Source organism: Amia ocellicauda, chromosome 4, assembly GCF_036373705.1.
Source record: "Amia ocellicauda isolate fAmiCal2 chromosome 4, fAmiCal2.hap1, whole genome shotgun sequence".
NCBI lineage: Eukaryota > Metazoa > Chordata > Actinopteri > Amiiformes > Amiidae > Amia > Amia ocellicauda.
The window spans coordinates 28,854,582-28,875,801 of record NC_089853.1 but is presented as its reverse complement, the minus strand read 5'-3'; the positions used below and the strand labels follow the sequence as shown (position 1 = coordinate 28,875,801).

The 21,220-nt window shown below is 41.4% G+C and overlaps 1 protein-coding gene across 6 annotated transcripts in view; it reads left to right on the top strand.

Moving 5' to 3' along the window:
- LOC136748200 (neogenin) overlaps positions 1 to 21,220 on the top strand; it is a 181,177-nt gene that overhangs the window by 64,324 nt on the left and 95,633 nt on the right. For all 6 annotated transcript variants that reach the window (XM_066701756.1, XM_066701753.1, XM_066701759.1 and 3 more), the window contains exon 2: positions 5,659 to 5,976. In XM_066701756.1, coding sequence (XP_066557853.1) covers positions 5,659 to 5,976 — 318 coding nt within the window. The remainder of the gene's footprint in view (positions 1 to 5,658; positions 5,977 to 21,220) is intronic.

The window sequence follows — 21,220 nt, the reverse complement described above, 5'->3', positions numbered from 1 at the left end:
TTGATCTGCATGGTCACGCAGTTTGGATTGTGTTAGTGGACTGAAAGAGACGTTTGCACCACACACTGTATGCTTTCATATACCTCCTGTGTCAGACAAATTTTAGGTCCTTCAATGTATATTTGCCAGTCAGTAATCCCCCACCTGAATAATTAAAGATACATGTTGCTGTTAATTTATCTGTGTATTTCATGGTGACAGCTCAGAAAACTGTGGTGGCTGAAGATAAAAGTCAGCTTTTGGAGTAATTGAGTCTGTAGGTGGATGGAGGCAAAAGCATTTTCAGTCTGACTAATTAGAATCTGACATGGTGAGGGAATAACAGAGTTGACTGACAAAGAGAGCAGGAAAACGGGGGGTGGGGAGGTGGGGGGGCGGAATAAAAGAGAAATAAGGAAATAAGGTGCCTGCTTATCTGCAAAATAAAGTCTTTACCTGTGACAGCAGCTATAATTCACATCTCCCCTCCATCCCAAATCATTTGAAATTATATTGCTCATCTGGTGATATTTATGCAGCAGAAGGTCAGATGGTTCTAAATCCTTTCTCTAGAGCAATACCTTAGGGGTCTTTCTCTTTTTAATATGTTAAAAATAATAATAATGGTGATCTCCTAGGATAAGCAGAATCTGTGCTTATGTGTTCCACACTGATCAAGTAGAAAGTGTATAAGAGTGACCTCTTTAAGCTAGTGATGATTAAGTCTTCCTTATTCCTGTGGAAATGCTTTGCTTTCAGCACCTGGTGTTGTGTCCGAAAGAGATTGGAAACATTTATGTCCTATGTCTATGTAAGAGTCTTCACTGCAGTCAAAAGGGCCAATCTGCACGATAATGAAAGCTGGCTCTTTGTGTATCCTTATTGTATTTATTTATATATAAACCAATGAAAAATTAAAACATGGTTATTGATTGATTGCAAGTTTCAGAATACTTTTCTTTTGCTGCTTTTGGGAAGATCTTCCGTATGCCCTGCTCTGCTCTGTGCTCTGCAGTGTTTGTCTCGGTGTACTGGGCTGTTTCCAGTCCACACACTGGCTGTGCTTTCGATGGTCCGTTTCACTGGGGGGAGGTGAGGACACAGAGTGCCTTTGTGCTGCTGTAAAGCCCTTCTCGCTCTGGATAGTGACAGGTTTATGCACCAGAATGACAAGAGACAAACTTGACTGCAGGACTGACTTCAAAGGAGACCGAAGTTGTATCTGGACACCGGCCTAGATCCATCCATTTACCATCTTGGCTCTCTAGTCTCGGCTGCCTGAATACTTACTTCTGTAGAATTGATACTTCTGAATAAGATACAGCAAGGAAAGCAAGAGAATGAGGCAGATCAGACAGAACAAATGCATTTCGTTTTATCTATTCCCTACAAAAAGGAATCATTTCCCCATGGTTGGCATAAGCCAGGGGTTTCAAATGTACTTTTGACTTGAGAATAAAGTGGATTTTACAGGGCTCAGGACACCCGCAACAGTCCATACTTATCAAGTAGACAGCCTCATTTTCTTTCCCATCTCCGCTCTGCTCAGTGAAGTCTGCAATGTGTATATATACAAGTCAAACTCTGGGCTGAATGCAGAGCGCAACAGATTCGGCTTCTGCAGTTTAAATGTGCTTTCTGACATAAAGTTCACCTTCTCCTCCACTGAAGGAACAATTAAGTATTTTTAAGTCTTTGGACACATCAAGACTTATGTTCAGTCAAAGGGATTTTTTTTTTTGCATCCGGTCCTGCCTGGCTGTGTGGGTGTTGGTTTTATAAAAATGTTTCCAAGGTTGTGTGCAGGAAAAAGCTTCCGACATGGAATGATCTGCATGCGCGGCGGAAAACAAGATAAGGACGAATTTGTCAACTGATTTTCTGATGAGTGTCAAGATTGCTCTGGGAAAGGAAGTCTTTCGTGAAATTCAGAATCATTTTCTTCAGCAATTCAGCTACTGCACTGCAAAGGATCTCTCCCTGAGGCTGCTAGGCCTTAAATTGAGCTACATGTGATACTATGTACATGGTGCAATAGATGTAAAATGCTTTTTGTTTTGGCGTAAGGTAGCAGTTATGCCCCAATAGCCCATCCAGTGGACTCACTCTTAACTGAAGGATATGTTTCTGTACTTTATGTGTTTCAGGCAGGCTTCTCATGTAGGTGTGTGAAAAGCCAGCAACTGGATTCCTACAGCCTGAGGGTCATGTATTCTGCGACCACTGTCTAGTGTCCACTTAGTGCTGAAGCATCGCTGCTTTGTCTGTGTCTGTGAGAACATGTGGCAGAAGACCTGTGTGTATTTGTCTTTTATAGGATTTGTGTGTGTTTGTGAAGAGCATGACATCCTGATGATGTTGAAATGCCCCATCAGAAGAAAAGCATTTTTCATTCATTGCTGTCAATCTGTACAATCTGACCCGTGGAGCAAAATATGAAAGCTAGCCAAATGACCCATTCCTTCTGTATATCAGTAAGGATTAAATCTAAAACCTCCAGGGTTTTTAAAACATGTATTTCTGTCCATGATTCCCAGTTATTTATGGCTTTCTGTATCCACCCTCATTGCAGTTTCCTTTTTAAGTGCTCGTATTTGTATGCTCATAAAACATTTAATCAGTCTTATTTCTGTAACAACAGGAGGAATATATGCTTTTCAGCTAATGTTAAGATTAAATACACAAACCTTTACAGGTTTTTATTGTATCTGTAGAAGACAATTGGTGTAATGCTTGAATGTGTGAAAATATATGAATAAACAATTTGTGCAGATCATTTAGATATTTTGCTTATAATGTCATTTTTGTATTAGCTTGGTGTATCATTTTCAAGAATGAATGGTTATATCCTATGATGAATAAAGCTAATGTCAATGAGATCTAAACAAAACACTGATTTTGCTTTTGGTAGTAATTTCCTTTCCAACCACTTTAAAAGTCTAGTGGAGTAGCTTGTTAAGTGGCAAAGGACAATTCAAGCTCAGACAACAGCCTAAAGCCACAGAGAGCATTATACAGTGGGATGTGCAAGAAATAAGAGAACTAGCAGGAATGTTCTGATTTCGTTTTTGAAAAGGCTACATACTATTAGTTTGTCAGGAAAACAAAAATGGCTTTTTTCAACGTTACTCAAAGTTGAAAAACGTGGAACAGGGGAAGTAGATCATTGTTGCACCAGGGATGCAGTGCAAATGTAAAAAATGACAAAATGTGATCTGTGGGATTCAGAATGTTGTGATGTGTGGATTTTGTCCTGCTGACACACTCACTTCTTGACTCTTTATGGTTATTAGACCAAGAAGTGACAACCATATGGAAGCAGGCCAAATGCACTGTAATACAGTGAGAAGAGAGATGACAGTTAAAAAAAAAAAGATAATGAATTATTGTTCTGTCAAGACAAAGCTAAGGTATCTATTACAAGGGCTGTTTTATTACTTCTGTGCTTGATATTCGTAGCAGTCAGTAAAGACCATTTCCACACCGTCTGTCCAGCACTTAGATCTTCTCTACTGTCTGCAATCTTGTTGCCGTTGTGAAACATCCCTTCTGTGCATTGTTAGAGAGGCAATTGATTTGACCTGCAGAAGTGTAGCAGTGATGTAGAAGTTTATGCTTGTGGTGGGAGGTGTCCAATGGTAACAGAGCAGATGGTCCAGCGTTTTGGCTCGGTTCTCATCCAAAGCTCCACACCTCTGAACTGAGCTCCCCAGTGTTTTTACTGGAGTTCTGCTAAAGACGGTCATGATTAGCCCAGTAATGTTCCTGATAGCCAGCTGGAGAGAAGGCCCTCAATGCTGCACTATCCACACCCCACTCCTCTGCACTACCAAAGCAGCTTAAAGACATGGAACAGGCAAACTACTTATGTTTTTTTTTTTTTTCTATTAATTTTTAATTAATTTTAATTTAATGTGGATTCTGAAGACATACGTTATTGATTCAGTGGCAAACAAGTGAAAGTCTGTGTGAAGATAACAAGATCATTTGCTGCTTGGGCTTTGCCTCTTCTGCATTTTTAATCTTCAGTGGTGTGAGTGCGTGTGTGTGATCATGTTGAATACCTCAGCCACCTTGAATTGAGAGCAAGACATTCTTCAGTGGTATGTTTATACTCCAGTTCTTTAGGAGCGTGATGACGAAGAAACTCTTTGTCGCCTTAACAGTGGATGCTTTCTCTGTAAATAGGAATGAGATTATCTCCTGTCCATTAATCATATCCACATGTCTGTATTGTATTGAAAGGAAACTGCTACAACGCTATGGTTGTATCCAAGACAAGCTGAAGCCAGCTTAACATTCCCTAGTGAGTCGCATTATCTTATTTTAGCACTGCCAGCAGGCTGGAGTGTATATGCTGCACCAGAGCCAACAAAAGCAACTGTTTTATAGCTTTCACCGCAGTTTTTTTGTGCTGGGAGTATCCGCTAATCTGTCAGGACAGAGTACGCCGACAGCCGTCAGCAGCCAGGGAGATCGGGGCTGCGTTCCCGATGTGAGCTCGACCCCGGCAAAGGCCCTGTGTGGAGCGTGAGCGAGCGGAGGACAGCGCCTGCCAATCACGGGCAGAAATAGCAGCACGCAGGCCCCTCCTGGCCTTTCCCAGCCACTTCTCCCAGAGGGAGGTACAGGAAAGCTGGATGGAACGCCAGAGAAAGGGACTGCAATGATTACAGTTGCTGCTTGCATTATTGCTTTTGCAGATGCCTGCTCCTGGTGTATTGATTAATGCCCTTAAAGGCGTAGTGAAGCCTTTGTAGTCAGTATTTGTAGTGGTTTTCTGTCCTGATAACTAACCAGCAGCTTCAGAGCTATGAAGTCAAGGCATAAATAAGACACTCAAGGGATTCAGAACATGGACGGTATACAGCACCACTGCCTGTCAAGTTAGTTGAGGTGCCTACAGTCACAAACCGCTGCTCAAAATGACCTATTACATTGTGAAGAATATGCATTGAAGAAAGTGGTGAAGTATAATTTTGTGGAAGTTGCACACAGTTGGAAAAACTTGACATGCTAGACTTTCAGACTCCCCTCTCTGCTGCTTTGTATGTCATATTGGGTCTTTTGACCAGTCTTCATAGGGAAAGGTAGGCCATTTGGTTAAACTAAACAGCGTGATACTTCGATTGAAGCAGAAGATGATATCATCCTGCCCCACAGCAGTCTCCCGCTACAGGGCTTCCTGCTCCTGTCCTGGGGTTTGATGGGATATGAAGTTATGCTGTGAATCTGTGTGGAACAAAGGAAGCAGCAGACCTGGGGAGAAGCAGTAGGAGGTGGGCAGGAAATTCAGTAGGCAAAGCCTCACTGTGGTGACTGCAAAAATCAAAGACTTGGATTACTACAAGGTTTAGGTTCATGAGTGGAAGTGAGTGGTTCATGTGGAGTGAACTGTACAGTAGAAGATGTAGGATGACAAATTAGAAATGTGCCTGTTCTTGCATTTCTCTTGCCTTTATAGTGAACTGGCGTAGACACGATACCTTTTTCTAACGAGATGGTTCAGTGTCCTCAGCCTCAATATTTCAATTTATGCAAGTAGGCCTGGCTTGATGAATACGGTCAGCATGTTTAACTCAAAGCAAATGTGCGAGATGTTCAGTTGGTATTCCTAACATGTATTGATCCTGTGATGCAGCACAACTGACCCCTCTCTGTGTTGTCATTGCTCCGCAGGCTCAGGCGTGAGGCGGTTCACTCCCTTCTGGTTCTCGGTGGAGCCGACGGACACCCTGGCAGTGCGCAGTTCTCCGGCTGTGCTCAACTGCTCTGCCCAGAGCGATAGCCTGGCCAGGGTGGAGTGGAAGAAGGATGGCACCTTCCTCAACCTGGCCTCCGACGACCGCCGCCAACTCCTCGCTGACGGTTCCCTGCTCATCACTTCTGTGGTGCACTCCAAACACAACAAGCCAGATGAGGGCGTGTACCAGTGTGTGGCTTCAGTGGACACCCTGGGCACCATCAGCAGCCGCACGGCGCGTCTCAGTGTTGCCGGTAAGAGACATGGAACAATCCAACACACTCCATGGGAAGGGGGGTGGGTGGTGTGTCGGGGGTAACGGGAATCTCTCTCCTTTAAGGGAATCGAGGGGTAGTAGGTCCAAAAGCATCTAGTTAGATGTGTGTGACTGTTTTAGATCGGTGCTTGAAGAGTTTGCACACATGCAGCACCATGTGCAATTGGGAAAGGAAAATGAAATGAACATGAAGTTGTCTTTGATGCCTTTGATGCTCTTTAACAAGCAACATGAAGAGCTGATGCATTGGATCTGTATCCAAGTATATGTGATTGTTTTATTTGGGATTATAAGTGAGAGAGATTGCTAGAGTGTGCTTTTTTTTTTGAGACGTAGCAGTGTTGTGTGTACAGGAGTATATTTCATGTTGCTGCACATATGTATCTCAGCCACTGGATACACCTAATTTAAAAGCAGTAAAATAGCTTTGATTTGCCTACACATTTATTTACGAATGGTTTACTGTGACTCTACTACACCAGTGTCCCTGTGGAAAAAATACCTGGAATAACTTATACTCTCCTTTTTAAAATGTTGAGGTGGGCTCTGATATAACACTGGTTCTCAAACAGTGAAGGTAGTAATGGTCTCTTATTGATATTTTAATGTAGGTTTTTATTAAAATACATTTTAATGATCAAATCAGGCCTTACTAAATGCAAATACATTCATTGATGCTATTAATGTCTAGAAAAGTAAGCAGACACCTTATGTTCGTGGTAATTTTTATTCCCTATAAATACAAAATGGTGTTATCCACTGTAGTACAAACTAGTGCATGTTTGACCTTTTTTCGTGGCTGTTGATCTCAGGGTTTAGAGGAGGGATTACAGGCTGTTGCAGAGCTTGTTTATAGGCTGCAGTTTATGTTGTTGTTGTGGTGGGGATTCAATTATGATTTACACCTGAAGGTGTGCACAGTATTTTATGGGTCTTTAAGTGTGAGTACAGTGCACAATTTCACAGGGGAATTAACAAAAAAAAAAATGTCGGTGAAACAGCACATGCAAACAAACAAAACCTCCACAGCCAGTGCCCCCCAGCCTCATTGCCTTTAACTCCATAGGGTTGAGTCTAATACATGTCTGCAGTGTGTCCCCTATTCTGGCCCAGAGAGAGTTTCAGGCTGGCAGAGGGACAGTGTGGACATTTGTCTGGTGCTCTCAACTTGCTCCCTGCCTTCACTTGCTTCTTTGAATTACCTATGCTCTTTTGGCAACCACCTCTTTTGGCTAAAATCAGGAGCGTTTGACAAATGTGAGAGGAGATCTGCACGACCTACGAAGCACTTTGATAAACCCAGAGATGGCATCTTCAACATGGCCTTCATGTTTCCTAAGCTGAGGCACCTTTGTGTGTGAAATACAATATTTTCGGGATGCTTTTTTGTCTGTTTTTTGGAATATAAACACTGTGTCTCTTCCTGAAAATTGAAATAAATGTGTCTTTGCTGCTTGTCATGGGCATTTTCACACAATGGGTACATTTAATGTCCTTCATCAGCCCACATTTTGTACCTGACGCTGCAAAGACTTGAATTTGAAACAAAAATACAGCTTCAGTGAATCAAGAAAGTGGACGTGGATTAATATTCTTTCATCCTTCAGTGCACTAGATTTTTATGACCAAAGCATAAGTATTTTTCAGATGTATTTTAGAGGGTTAGAAAATACAGATTGGGTTGTCTCAGATTAAATCGATCAACAGACCCGCAGGTTAAAGAAAATCACTCCCCACCCTAAACCCAAACCCTTAGAGGAGTGAAATTGTACAAGACAATTATCTGTCTTCTCCAACCTGCCGGCAGCTAGGTAATAAAAAGGTTAATTGTGCCGACTTGGAGTGGGCCATTACATTCCAAATGTGCTGGAAATTGCTGCGTGGTGTGACCTCCGAGATGTAGAGCGATAGAAAGCGCAGCATGCCGACAAATTGATGTGTAATATTTGTGATTGATGAGCAAAAAGCGTGTTCCTCTCCTCTTGCAGCCCTCCCCCCCGCCTCCCGCAGAGAGAGACAGGACTGCAGAGCTCCAGCTTTTGCTTATGAAAGCTCTCTTTTTCCCTTCTCTCCATCTGTTTGTTTGGCGGAGGAGGAGGCAAGGACAGATAAATTTATTGAGAGAGGGATTATCTCTCCTCTCGGCAGTGTAGCGCTATTTGTATTCAGGTGCCGTCTCCATTAAATGATAGGGCAGAGTGTGAGACTTCAGTAATGAGTATTCTGTCTCTCCTCACATTGGCCTGCTAGATACTTTCAGCTTAACCCTTGGGAGTGCTTGAGGTACGAAAAACCGTCCCACAGCCCAGGTGTGCCTGATAGCAATGAAAACATTATTATACAATATTTCGGGTCAATTGCCATTTTAGTTATTTCATTGTTTCAATTATTTATCCCTAGCATTGGGAAGAAGTCAGGGATGCTTCTTAAAGTTGTATCTTTTTGTGCATATCATTTCAAAATGTAAAAACTACTGAGAAGTCTTCAACAATTGAGGTAAGCCATTTCTAGTTTTTGTACGGTTTCATTTTATTTCCCTTTACAATTATTTTTTACTACATTTCTGCTGTTGTGGACACACAAAATGCTACCCACAGCCATGTTAAAATTAAATAACAAGGCTGATTTGTGAAAATGACATTGAAATCCTGTTTATACCCCCTTCACCACTTCCCAAAAAATGTAATAAAATGAAAAGGTTCTAAATCCTAGCATTTTAAATCTTAAACTTGTCCCAGGGCTTTCAGCATTTAATCTCCTCAGAAGATGGGCACATGATACAGATTTCTGTTAATGGCTAAATTATTCAGCAGATTTAGTCTTTCCACCGGATTTGTTTTTCTGAATTAAATTCCCGGAACAATTTCACACTCCATCATTCACTCGCCGTTTAGCCTCCCATCCTTGCTTTTCATTCCCGAATCTTGAGGTTAAACTCTTCCATCCACACTCGTTAGCATAGCTCCATCTGCCTCTGATTCTTCAATCCCCCCTTTGCCCCACCTGCTCTCCTTCATTACACAGTTGTTTACCAACGAGTCTGCTAACTTCTCCCAACGGCTGCATTTCATGGGTTTGATAATAGCGGATTCATGGATTGTGTTTACTTTTGCTGCAGATTCTTTCCATTCAAAGAAAATCAAAACAGGAAAAACACGTAAGTGGGATAACATAAGCAACACACTTAGAGAATTCAAAACTGGGCCTTTTTCACCCGTTTCTGTGTCCCGTATCTACTTGAACTGTTATAAGGGGTCATACACCTCACTTATCTTTGATCCTGGGGAACTGTTGAAAATACTATTACTTTTATTGAGATTGTGGCTCTGCAGAAATAATAATCGCCTGATTTGAAAACAGTGGCAGTCGACACATTTCACTTAAATCGTGTTCTTTACATTGAAGGTGAAGTAAACCACAGTAAAGATATTGTGGCTTTGTGACAGTTCACCCCATAAAAAGCTGAGAGATGTGTGAATCGGTACCTACTTTCATAATAATAAAGTAATTGTGTTCTGAAACCTGCAAACAAATCCCTGCTTTCTTTAGACAATGTTATGTCTATGAAATGAAGAATCAGTATTAATTAAGATGCAAACGTATGGTGTGACCTGGGCTTACCTGTCGATTCATAAGGATAAGTCAATTGAATTTAGGTCTGTGCACATGCATAACTCATAAATCAGCTGCTCTACTTCCGATTTGACTATCTGATTTTGATTTTCATACAACTCATCGGCACAATACAGGGAAATTGGAAATCAAAAAACACACAATAGCAGTGGACACCTTTTGTGTAAATCATGTACATTGAATGCGAGTAAGGATATCGTAGCTGTGTGGCAGATGTCACTTTGAAACGCAAAGCTCAGTGGATAGGTAATCGCCTCCCTGCACAGAGGTTCTTCAGCAGTGAACATCGGCTATTTCTGAAGTGTTGTTGGTATGTTAGACAATACTTGACATGCTTGTATGTTGATCTTGGCCAGAATGTCACAGCAATCACAATGGCCTTACCTTCCATATAGAACTACTAAGGGTATCTAATCTCTTATTGGCTGCTGGTCACCACTGTAACGGCCACTGAACAGTAGTGGCCCATGGACCTATGAATTACCCCTGTCCTCCTCAATCAAGTCAGTCCCTTTTTATTTGTCACGATACCTTTTTTGTGGTGAGCACCTTCTCATTTGTTTATTGATCTTAGGAGAGGCTCATTCTTGTATGCCTTTCGGTTAGGGGTGGCAATGAGTCAGCCACTTTAAAATGATGAATGCTTGAGAAAAAGGAGATCATATCACCCCAAGAAAGGTCTTTGAATTGTTAACATAAATAAGTGATGAGCCAAAGAGTAAAACATCGGAACGTCTTGGTAACGTCAAACCATCTTCGCCTCCCCCTTTTTCTGCTTCTAAAATCAAGATGTCCTTGCAAAGAGAGCCTAGTTTTCCCCCGCCACTCTGTCCATTTCCCATCATTCTTCATTTTCAAAACCCAGGCATTTTCTCTGATTGTGGTGCCTGTGGGGCACACAGCAGGTCTCCCTCACAACGACACTGTATCTGCTCTTCCCAGACTGACAGACTGCTGTGACGGGGGACTCTGCTCGCAGCTCCCACTGCTGCTCGGGAGATTAGGGCTTTTTGCTTTGCAGGCATGTGCGATTCTGCTTGACAGTCTCTGTGTGTGTATACATGTCTGAGGAGCACAAGTCCTGAACAGCTTGCCTTAAACGAGTTTACATACTGTACATGTATTCATCGGCGGGCACAGAGGTCACTGTAATGTTACTGGCCCTGTGTGGAGGATTACAGAACAGAGTACAGCTGGGGAACTGGTGTGTATCGTATAGTAATTGGAGTCATAGTGTCAACCAAATTACAGTGACTTTAGCAGCGGTGCGATGTGGGACAGCAATACAATATCAGTTCAGTTTAGAATTCCCTTTGATAGCAGCCATAGAAATAGGAGGGTTTGTTTTTCATCTATTCTTAACTCTGGCTTACAACCCTGAAACTCTTTGCTTTGGAGTGTAAGAAGATGCAGCCATCCATGCAGCTTACATTTTTGTCCCTACTCAGTTTTATAATTAATGTATCTCTATAAGATACTAACTGCTTGAAATATCATATATATTTCGTTTCTTGATCTGCTACAAATCCTGAATGAAGCCGGATACAAACTGTTCAGGTGGCGACAGATCGGCCTAATTATTACACAGAACTGTAGCGGCTTTATCTTCTGGATTTATTTGTTAACTGCTTAACATTTCACACTCCTCTCCTATCTTTACAATCTATTTCTGTAAGCACCACCTCCCCCTTTGACAGTGATTGATGACGCTGTCAGTTTTCTCCTGCAGGTTGCTGACAACCTATGAGAAAATTATGTGTACAAACACCCCAGCGGCAGTGTGTATTACAAAGAAACACAAACTAATCTTCAAAGTAGAGCAAATGGACTTTCCGTAACATACCAGGTGTGGAGAGACTTATTTATATACACTGGATGTGCTGCACATAACACCTGCTTTACCACAGTCTTTATTTTTACTGCAAAAACCCACATATGCATCAGTACCTATTCTGCTATTATTATTATTATTTTTATTATGTACTTGTGTTCTAATCTGGAAAAAAACAACTGCTTTCTCATTTAATGTTGTATATCCATGAAATGAGGAATCAAAATTTAGATTTAAATGTATAGTCTGACTTCCCCGGGGATTTGTATGGATAAGTCAATTCAATTTTGGTCTGTGCGCATGCATAACTATTAGGAATCAGCTGCTTTCATACACCACATCGGAAAAAAACGGGGAAATGGAAAAATAAGAAGTGTACAGATTTGCCATTGCACTATATTTCCAGTTAAGAAACAAAATACACAAAGGACTGTGTTTGGTCTTCCACAACCCTTATTGTATTAGTGTTATTATTTTTACAACCCTCTCCCTTTGTTATCTCAACGCTTCTCTCTCACTGACTTTATGTTCTGTGTGTGCGTGCAAATTTTCATCCCCCCCATCCTTGCTTGTAACTCATGCACCTTCCTTGGTATTTCCCCCCTCCCCATTTGCAGTCTCTCTCACTTTGTGTCTTTCGGTTCTCTCGCTCCAGTCGCTTCACCCCCACGTCCCTTTGTTTGGGATCATGAAGGAGAAAGTTGCCTTGAATGAGGGTTCGGACCCTGTAAGACGCACAGTCTCAATGTCTTCCCAAGTCCCCCTACCCTTATTTGTTTTAGTTTCAGTAGGGCTCCTGAGTGTTGGAGGGCCAGGGGGCCTCACCAGCTGAAAACCTGGTAACCTGAGCCCTGGTTTCCTCTGTACTCCCCATAGTGGTCATTTTCTTTTGGCTTTCTCTCCTCCTATAACCCCCCCTTATACATCCTGTCATCTCCTTCAATTTTTTCAGCCTACCTGTAATTGAGGGCAGGGTTTGTGTGCAACCAGATACTGTGGACTTCTCGGGTAATTTTGCAAGGGGGTTGAGTGGCTAAAATAGTTACTCTTGACAACATCATTCCAGACTCAACCAGAAAGGTTAATTTACAATGAGGCCCCAAGAATGAATGGAATTCAAATGCCACTGCTTTCCATGTTTGAATGGTTTTTCTTTTCCCCCCTTTTTTTTTTTATTTAAAGGACGTTTCTCTGATGTATCACGTTACAGTTGCACAGATTTGAGTTTGTTTGTAATCTCACCTCCTTTCTTTATTTTCCAGTGGGTCTTTGTTCACAGAATAGCAGAGTGCTGTGCTTGTTAAGATTTTGAAAACACATCCTTTTCAATGCTGGGGGAACAAAACAAAGCCACCGCTGCGGTGATTCACTGTGCATGAAACAGGTATTAGATGTAGTTAGATGTCAACCAACAAAGTAACCTTGTTTGGCAAGTATGCTCAATTCCAATAAGTTTATAGAAACTATGCCAAACACATGCAGTGTTAAAGAAAACCGACTAGTCCTACCGTAGACCAAAGTTATCCTTACGTAGCAATCCTCTCTCCACATTACTTAAAAGCGGATGTGTAGGAAAATAAGTACAAAAAAATAAAATGCCTTTGTTGGTCGATGTTTTAAATTTGTTGAAACCACAGTACTTCAGTATTTGGGTTTTAGAAATGGTGAAGTGAGACCCCCTTCTGCATCCTTGCTGTCTGTTGCCGGGATTTGCATAGCCAAGTCCTCTGCCGCAAGCCTCGCTATTTTGCTAATCTGTCTCAGGATTGCAGGCCTCCAGTTTATCAGTGTGCACTGAAGCCGCTGGACACCTTTAGTGATGCGGAATGAGATAGCCGTCTGCCTTAATGAAAATGTGCTTCTCTGCAGCTTCATCTGCATAACAAAGGAGATACTGTAGCAAAGCACACGGTTTTTCCTTTTTTTTGCCTCCCCCTCGTTTTTTTTCGTTTTTTCGTTTTTGTCTCTTTCCTGGCTTGTGGTGACTTTTTTTTAAAGGACAGAAATGGAGAAGAGCAAGACCCTGTTAGCTGTAATCTCTCCAGTCAAGCAAGTGAGAGCACCCTTGAGGACACCAGAGTTTTATCCGAAATGGTAACCTTTTCAAAATAGCATATGTTCTTTTAAAGCCTTTTAACACAAAAACGAGAAAAAAGAGACACACTTTGAAATCTGGCCCTGAGGGAAATCTTGCTTCCTCTTTCTCTTCAAACACAAAATTCACCTACAAGACAGGGCTGGAAGGGACACCTTGCAGCTCCTACGCAACTCAACGCCCTGATTTAGACGCTTCAGAAAAGCCATTGTTCTGGAGACCCATTGCTAAGCTGTTGCTGAGTGAGCGTTGTTCATTCTTTGATTTTATGCAGTTTCTATATGCACAGAGATCCTATTGACTTATAGGGTGTAGTACATTTTTATTTAAAATTGTAAACCCACCCTATAAAAACTTGACAGCTTTTTGTTTTTCTTCCATTCCTTCAATATCCATTACATGAAGCAGTCTGTCTAAAAGGCTGTGGGTTGATAATCACTGGAAATGTAAGGCAATTTCCCCAGAAGTAATAGTACAATGTGTTCTTTTCTTTTTGTTTAAGAAAAACATTTTAAAGAAGTGTTTTATGTAAACAGTATTTAAAAGTATTTTTCATTTCTGGGTTCAGTTATATGATTTTCTTGTTGTGTCTCCATTTTACAAACACTTAACAGTTTTGGTCAAAGCGGCTTGTGAAAGGACCCGTTTAGAGCTGAATGATTTCAAATGCTGTGGGCAATTATTTAAGTGTTGCACTCTGAGGCTTTTACAGAAAGAAGTGAAGCTGTGGTGTGTAGCTAATCTGCCTACTTCATGAAAATAAAGTGCTTTTAGAGGGAACCTTTGCGGGGATATGTGCAAGAATAAATGAAATCTGAAATGATGATACATCTTGAAATTACTCATCATGAGACACGGGAGAACATAATTGTAAGACGTTAAAGAAGGACATTTGTTCAGTTACGCTCTTTGGCTCGCTGTTAGTTTCCAAGAATCTCAAGGCCCAAGCCACATGTTAAACAACTGACAGTTTGATGTGCCGATTTGTTCCGTCACCCACGACCTTTTGTTAAGATGTGTCCGCAGCCGTCCATCCTTTGTCTACTGCCATTTAATTTCTCGCAATGCCCTGCGGTCCTTTTCTCCGTGCTGAGCCTGAAGCGGAATGGGGTTTACGTTGTGAAACCCTCTGCAGGATGGAGAAGATGTCGATCAAATAGCAGCCAACTTTACACTTATCTAGTCATATTTTGACCTGCGTATTAAAATATGTAATTTATTCAGACTTAAGGGCATTCTTACAACCTTTAATTCCAGCTTGATATGTCTGTTAAATTGATGTTCAGTGTCTCTCGGTCCCTTCTCTGTTAACTGATGGGCACCATTTGGCTTTCGAACGAGGAAATCATGATCGGTGCGCCGATGTTCGAGGTGTTTTATTTTGGCAGTGCAACATCTCGGGGTCTACATTGTGAGTATAATTCCTGTCAGCATTTCAAGGGGTATTTTGCGCATATAAGTGTGACCACCAGCTTCTTGTTGCTTTTGGAAATTTTAATCCATGCCAGTTGCCCGTGAGCTATTAATCTTACCTTAGTCCCTGGCTCCTTTCACAATCATCTCACAATGAAGTCTCTTTTTAATTATTTGAAGTTAAAATATTTATACGTTTACATTTACACTTTATGATTTAGGAATGTCACAAAGGATTTATCCATAAAACCACAAAAATGTTTATTACAACAATGCAATCTGGCTCACCACTACATTCATCCTTTAAATTTTTGTTATAAAGTTCGTGCGTAATTTTTTAGATTTTCACACATTTTAATGGGTGTGTATGTGTGTGTATATGTATTTTTCTGAGTGTATTTACGTTACCAACAAAAAGGTGCAAATAATTACGAAACACTTGTGTGGTTGCAGCTTTTACTCCTCAGTATTTCTCACCACAGACGTAACTCAAATACATACAGGCTTCTAGATAGCTTTGTTTTGCTCCTACACTGATTCATGTATGGCCATGCAAATACCAATCTCTCATTTCAGTTGAACACAATTTCTTGAACTGGAATGGCTGAACACACGTGATGAAAAAAGTTACTCAACCATAACTTAAACTGCACAATTTCTAAAGCAATTCTGCCTTCACCACAGAAACAGTGAAAATGAAAAATATGGAGAAGGGATTTGACAGGAAGTGATTTTGGCAGTCTGTTCTGTGCCAGATTTTGCACACCACTGAGTTTTTTTAAATGTGTAACTGAAAACTCTTTACATTTAGTTCCTGTTGTCCTCTGTACATTGATGTAGCTTCTAATTGACAGGAGATGTGGACTTGAATGAGAAATAAGGAAAGAAAAAGGATATGTTTCTATAGAACAAAACACTGCATCCATGGATCCAGGTTGACAGTTTAATTATAACCTGTCTTTATCCTGATTAATATATTGGCCTGATTGATGGAGGTGTATAGTGCAATGCAACATAACCAGTTACTTTGATCCCCCTTCACAGATTGAGGATGCTTTGTATAGTGCCTAAACCAGAGAGTGAATGTCCTAGAGTGGCCCAGTCAAAGCCTGGACTTGAATGGCAAGACTTAAAGGTTGCTGTCCACCAACTATACTCATCCAACTTGAAAGACTCACAGCTATAATGGCTGCCAAAGGTGGTTCTACCAAGTATTGACACAGTACTGTTTCACAATGAAAAAATCTATTGACTCTTCAAGGTGTTGAGTGGGTTGTGTATGTGAAAGGAAAAGAAAATCCCATTTTAAATGCATCAAGCTTTCGGGTTGTAACGCAACAAAATGTGAAAAATCCCAAGGGGCCTGAATACTTCCATATGCACTGTGTATTAAAAGACCTTTACCCCTGCCAGGCTGAATTGATACCACTCAGTATTTGTAGTGAACTGCTTGGATTAGATTTTTTTTGCCATCCAGCAGTTTGAGATGAGCATGTATATATTTTTTCTCCCTGCAAGATTGTTTACATGGCCAGTCAGGAAGTGTGAATTTTATCATGGTAAGCAAGCAGACTAGTGAAAAATGTCACCTGCAGAAGAGATGCAGAAAAAAAAAATCCCTATCCTAATACATTTTCTGTAGACTATATTTTATTTTATTTATTCGTTAGATTTTATGCCAGCTCGATTGATTTTCGCTTGTAGCGGGTCAAACCAGTGTTAGCCGAGAGCTCTTCGATATGTTTGTCTAGCCTTTGACACAAAGCACATCTGTATTAGAATTGCTGCTCTAAGCGGAGGAATATTGGGTCTGTTGCTATGAAACGATATGTTTTCAGACCAGCACTGGAGCACATAAATTTAAAGACAGTGTCTAGTGCTTCTTCCATCTAAAAAACAAATAAAAAGCTTAAAAAAAAAACATACATTTTCAATGGGAGAAGTGGCCAGGGCTTGCATCAGCCTCTTTTAATTGTTTCACTTCGTTTGCAGAAGCGTTCAGTCAAGAGGGGGTAAAAAATAAAATAATAATAACATGCTCGGAAAAGGAAAAGCAGAAAGTGCGTCCTCACTTCACTTGGCCGCCCTGAACTCTCGTTGCAATGGCCCCAGGGAGGTTGCAGGTCTCCTTTCCACGCTGAGCCGTGATTGGAGCTGAAGTGTTAATGGTGCTGAGTGAGGGAGCGGAGGTGTCAGGTAGGTGGGGGCCACAGAATGGCTGGGAGGAGGTGGAACCTGGCGGCAAGATAAGATGCTGATGAGCGCTGAATAAAGAGACTTTCGCTGGCTCCCAGATCCTGCCTCTGTTTTCTGTGATGGGGCCCAGTTGTAGGCGCCTTCTCGAGATGGGAGATGAGATCTTCCTGATTTCTGTTTCGCACCCCCACCTCAAGGCTGTACACCAATTGTCTGGATGTCCTTGATTCTAATTAGGTTAGAGATGGGTGTCAAATACTTAAAACAATGGTTGCTGTGTAGTTTTTGACACTCACCGAAAAGCAATGTTTTCTGTATCTCATGTACACGCTGAGGATTTCTGGTCTGCAGCAGAATTTTTTGTAGGAGAGAAATGCTAAATGTTTTAAGTTAACCTCCTCTGTCGTTTGCTGTTAGATTTTGAAGATTGCTTTATTGCATTCTGTTAAAAAAATAAAAATAAAATAACAAGCAGTATTTAATACACTTGGGAAATTCACCTCAAAATGTCAGTTTATGACCAAAAATACCCCGATCCAATTCACACTTGACTGATTACTAAACAGATTTTAGTTTGATTACGGGCAAAATAACTTTTCCTGTTTCTCTCTTACTGCATTTGAACGAAAGAAGAAAAAACAAACAACAAAAACTTGACGTGGTAGTAATTTCCCCAAGGCTTTGACAGAATAGAAATGTATAGCGTTTCCTTGCATTTCCACATTTGTTTCATGTCTTTAATCATATACTGCTGCAAAATTAATAACCTTTGAAATCAATTATTTTGTAAGTGTTAGTTCAGGGTATTAGATTTTGTTTTGTAATGTTATGAATGAACATACAAGAAAAAATCAACCACAGGAGCTGTAGTACTGCTGTTCTATAGACAAGTGCCTGTCATTTGCCTTTTCAGCATGACAGTGAATGGGGATGCAATGTGTCGGTGATGAATGCAGAGTTTGGTCTCTCTCTGTGGTTCGTCACAATGAGACAGGATGGCGGAGGAGGAAAGCTGTAGGGGACAGTGACTGGTCACTGGGGGTGACTTCCTGGCCCTCTGATCCAGGCTGTGTGGTCTGCTGAACTGGTTGGCACTGTCTGCTCAGAGGCTCTATTGAAACATGAGGTCTGCATGCAGTGTTAGTGTCACCTGCAGAGCGCCATGCTGTATCCCAGGGAAGACGAGAGCTGTGATTAATGGTTCCCAGGGCCTCTTCTCACACTGCACATCTGCAAGAACAGCTAGAAATCAAACATCTGTACAGCTTTCCCCATCTCCGCACAGATGCAAACGCACAGGCTTGATTGGCATCAGAAGACCGCCTGTTTCACACTGATACAGTATTTAAAAACATACCAGTGATCAAGGTTATAAATCAAAGATTAACAACAAGTATTTACTTTTGAAGCATATTGCTGTATTTACATAACCTTGCAACATATAGAATGATTTCCCTTCTGGTACCCAGGGAATTGCTGACACCTTGGATTGTGCAAACAGATTTGGCATTGTCTGTCTCTCATACCTGCCTAGGCAAAGTCCCTACATCTCATTAGCTAGCTCTTTCAGAAGGTTACCTAGCCCAGAATATATTCCAGTGTATTGTTTTTTCAATTGCAAGATAAAGATTTAACTTGTGGTTCTGCACTGCCTTGCTAGTTAGCCACAGAGTCTGTCACTTTTCACTGTCAGTTCTGTCAGGATTACATGAGCTCGCATGATGCTGGTCTGAATTGGCAATCCCAGAAAGGCACACTGCACCAATTGATCAGATCTCTCTAGATGCGGGTTCCTGTAGTCTTCCGTCTTGTACATGTTTTTTTCTCCTTGTTTATGTTGTAGTGGTTTTTTTTTTGGTTGTCTGTCTCCTCCCCCATTCTTGTCTTTAATTAACTTACAGATATCTTTTCACAGTCGAGCCAAGTGTTTAATTACTGGAGAATGAGGTTCAACATGTACAGTCACACAGGCATGCGTACACAGATGCTTAGTGTATTCATGCCCAGGGTAATCTTTCAGTATTTTGATTTGTTTATTTATTTTTATTACACCAGAGAAAAAGTGTATATCTTGCAAAAAATCATAACACAAAGCAGGTTAGTGTCCCCCTTTGTTCTCCATGTAGGTTTTATGCAGCCTCTTCTTCGGAGCTACTGGTGTAGCTGGTGTGTTTTTATTTTTTTTCTTTCCTTCTCCCTATGTACTCTGGCATTTAATAAATGCAGAAACCATAGGGGAGGAGCTGTTTCCCATGGTTGTTACTGACTCACGGTCTTGGAGGGAGATGACTTAAGGCTGCCGGCACAAGTCTTGGAAGTGCTGGCCAGGGAAGCGCTGACAGGCTAACGAGCTGGAAACCGCCTCTGTTTGATGGGATTCAGACTCCAGGAGGGGTGGAGGGATTCCAGGTGAGACGCACTCCCTGGTTCAGGGGACAGGACCTCTTGATTGGACAGAGCTCAGCCACACATCAGCCGTGTCTCTCTGTAAGAGACACCTCAAAGGGACAAAGAGAAATTATTCTCTCCATGTTACAGCTTGTGAATCCTGCTGAGAAACTGTTACCTTTTTGTTTGCATTTACTTCAGCAGTCACACATATGTGTGACTGCTGAATAATATATATATTTATTTTAATAAAGCAATGAAACATTTCCTTAGATGGCTGATGGAATGATAGATAAATAGAAAGATGGGTGAATTAAGCAGGCACGTTTTATAGTTCAGAGCAAAAGGGAAGCTCCTGGAGTTACCACTATAAAGCAAGCATAGGTTTTCTACTAGCTGCTGTCTTCTTGCCTTAGGAGTAATCTGAGCCTGGCATTTCTTAGATATTCTGTATTGTTTTATTTTATTTCTTATGAAGAGTTATTGCCCTTTTTGGACTAGGACAGACGCACAGTACTTTTGATCATACCTGCTCCTGAACCCGGTCTCTCAGATATGATGGGGTTTCTCTCTATGCTATCCTATCTTAGCACTTTATAATGGAGGGAGGAATGTGTTTTTTGTTGCAGTAAGAGTAAATAAATTGCATGTGGCAACAAAGGCCATTTTCTTTTCCTTGTTAACATATCCTCAGTCCACAATTAGCTCTGGCTCAGCCTGAGTATAAACGGAGAGACCGATAGGATCTGCAGATGTTCTTGATTCCTGATAAGACTGTCCGCTTCACAATAAGCAGCAACGGAAATCTGAAAGTGCACAGCAAGAGGGAGTAATCGGTTATTCTTCTCTGCATTTATCTACCTATCTATCATGTATGAGGCTGGGGTGTGTGTATTCATTTATCTGTCAGCTTGTTGTGCTGTAGGGAAGGCATTATTATTATTTTAAGACTGACTGATAACAGATCTGGGAGAGGCATGCACTGAACTTGGGCCTCCCATGTGGTGGCGGGGAGTCTTTTGTTAATTTAGCTGGCCTCCCCATCTCCTCCAAGAGCCGTCTCTTCCCAGCCAGGCGGTGATTACGGCAAGGCCGCACTGTCGAGTGCTGTAGAGGCGCTACCTAACACCCTGATAAGAGGGATATTGTGTCCCGTCAACACATTTATCACAGCTTTGTAATGGGATCGCAGCTCCCACGGTGCAGCCGTCTCCATAGCAACGACCTCTGCGGAAGGTCAGAGCGTAAACGGGCTAAGAATGAGCCAAGTTCTGCGGAATAAAATAAGACATTAACATGATTAAACCTAATGCAGTCGGCATTGTTTTTGATACAACTCATTTTGCCATTAATGAAAACATCTTGGTTGTGTGTGGCGGGTGGAGGGTTGGGGTGTTGCTGGGGGTGTGACAGACTCATTTGCATGCTTGCACTCACTGCAGGAGGGAGCTGTTGCTGCTTCATGGAGGATGAACATGGAGAGACCTGTTGTATAAGTCTTGTGAAGAATGCACCTTTTAAGAATTAAATAAAGCACATGGAAAGACTTGCTTGTGGTGACGGGAAAAAGTGGAAGTGGATTTTTCCAATTAAGTCTTTACTTTAGATGGAGCAGGAATTTAAAATATGTTAGTGTCTGTTGGACAGTTTAACCTTCTACAAAAA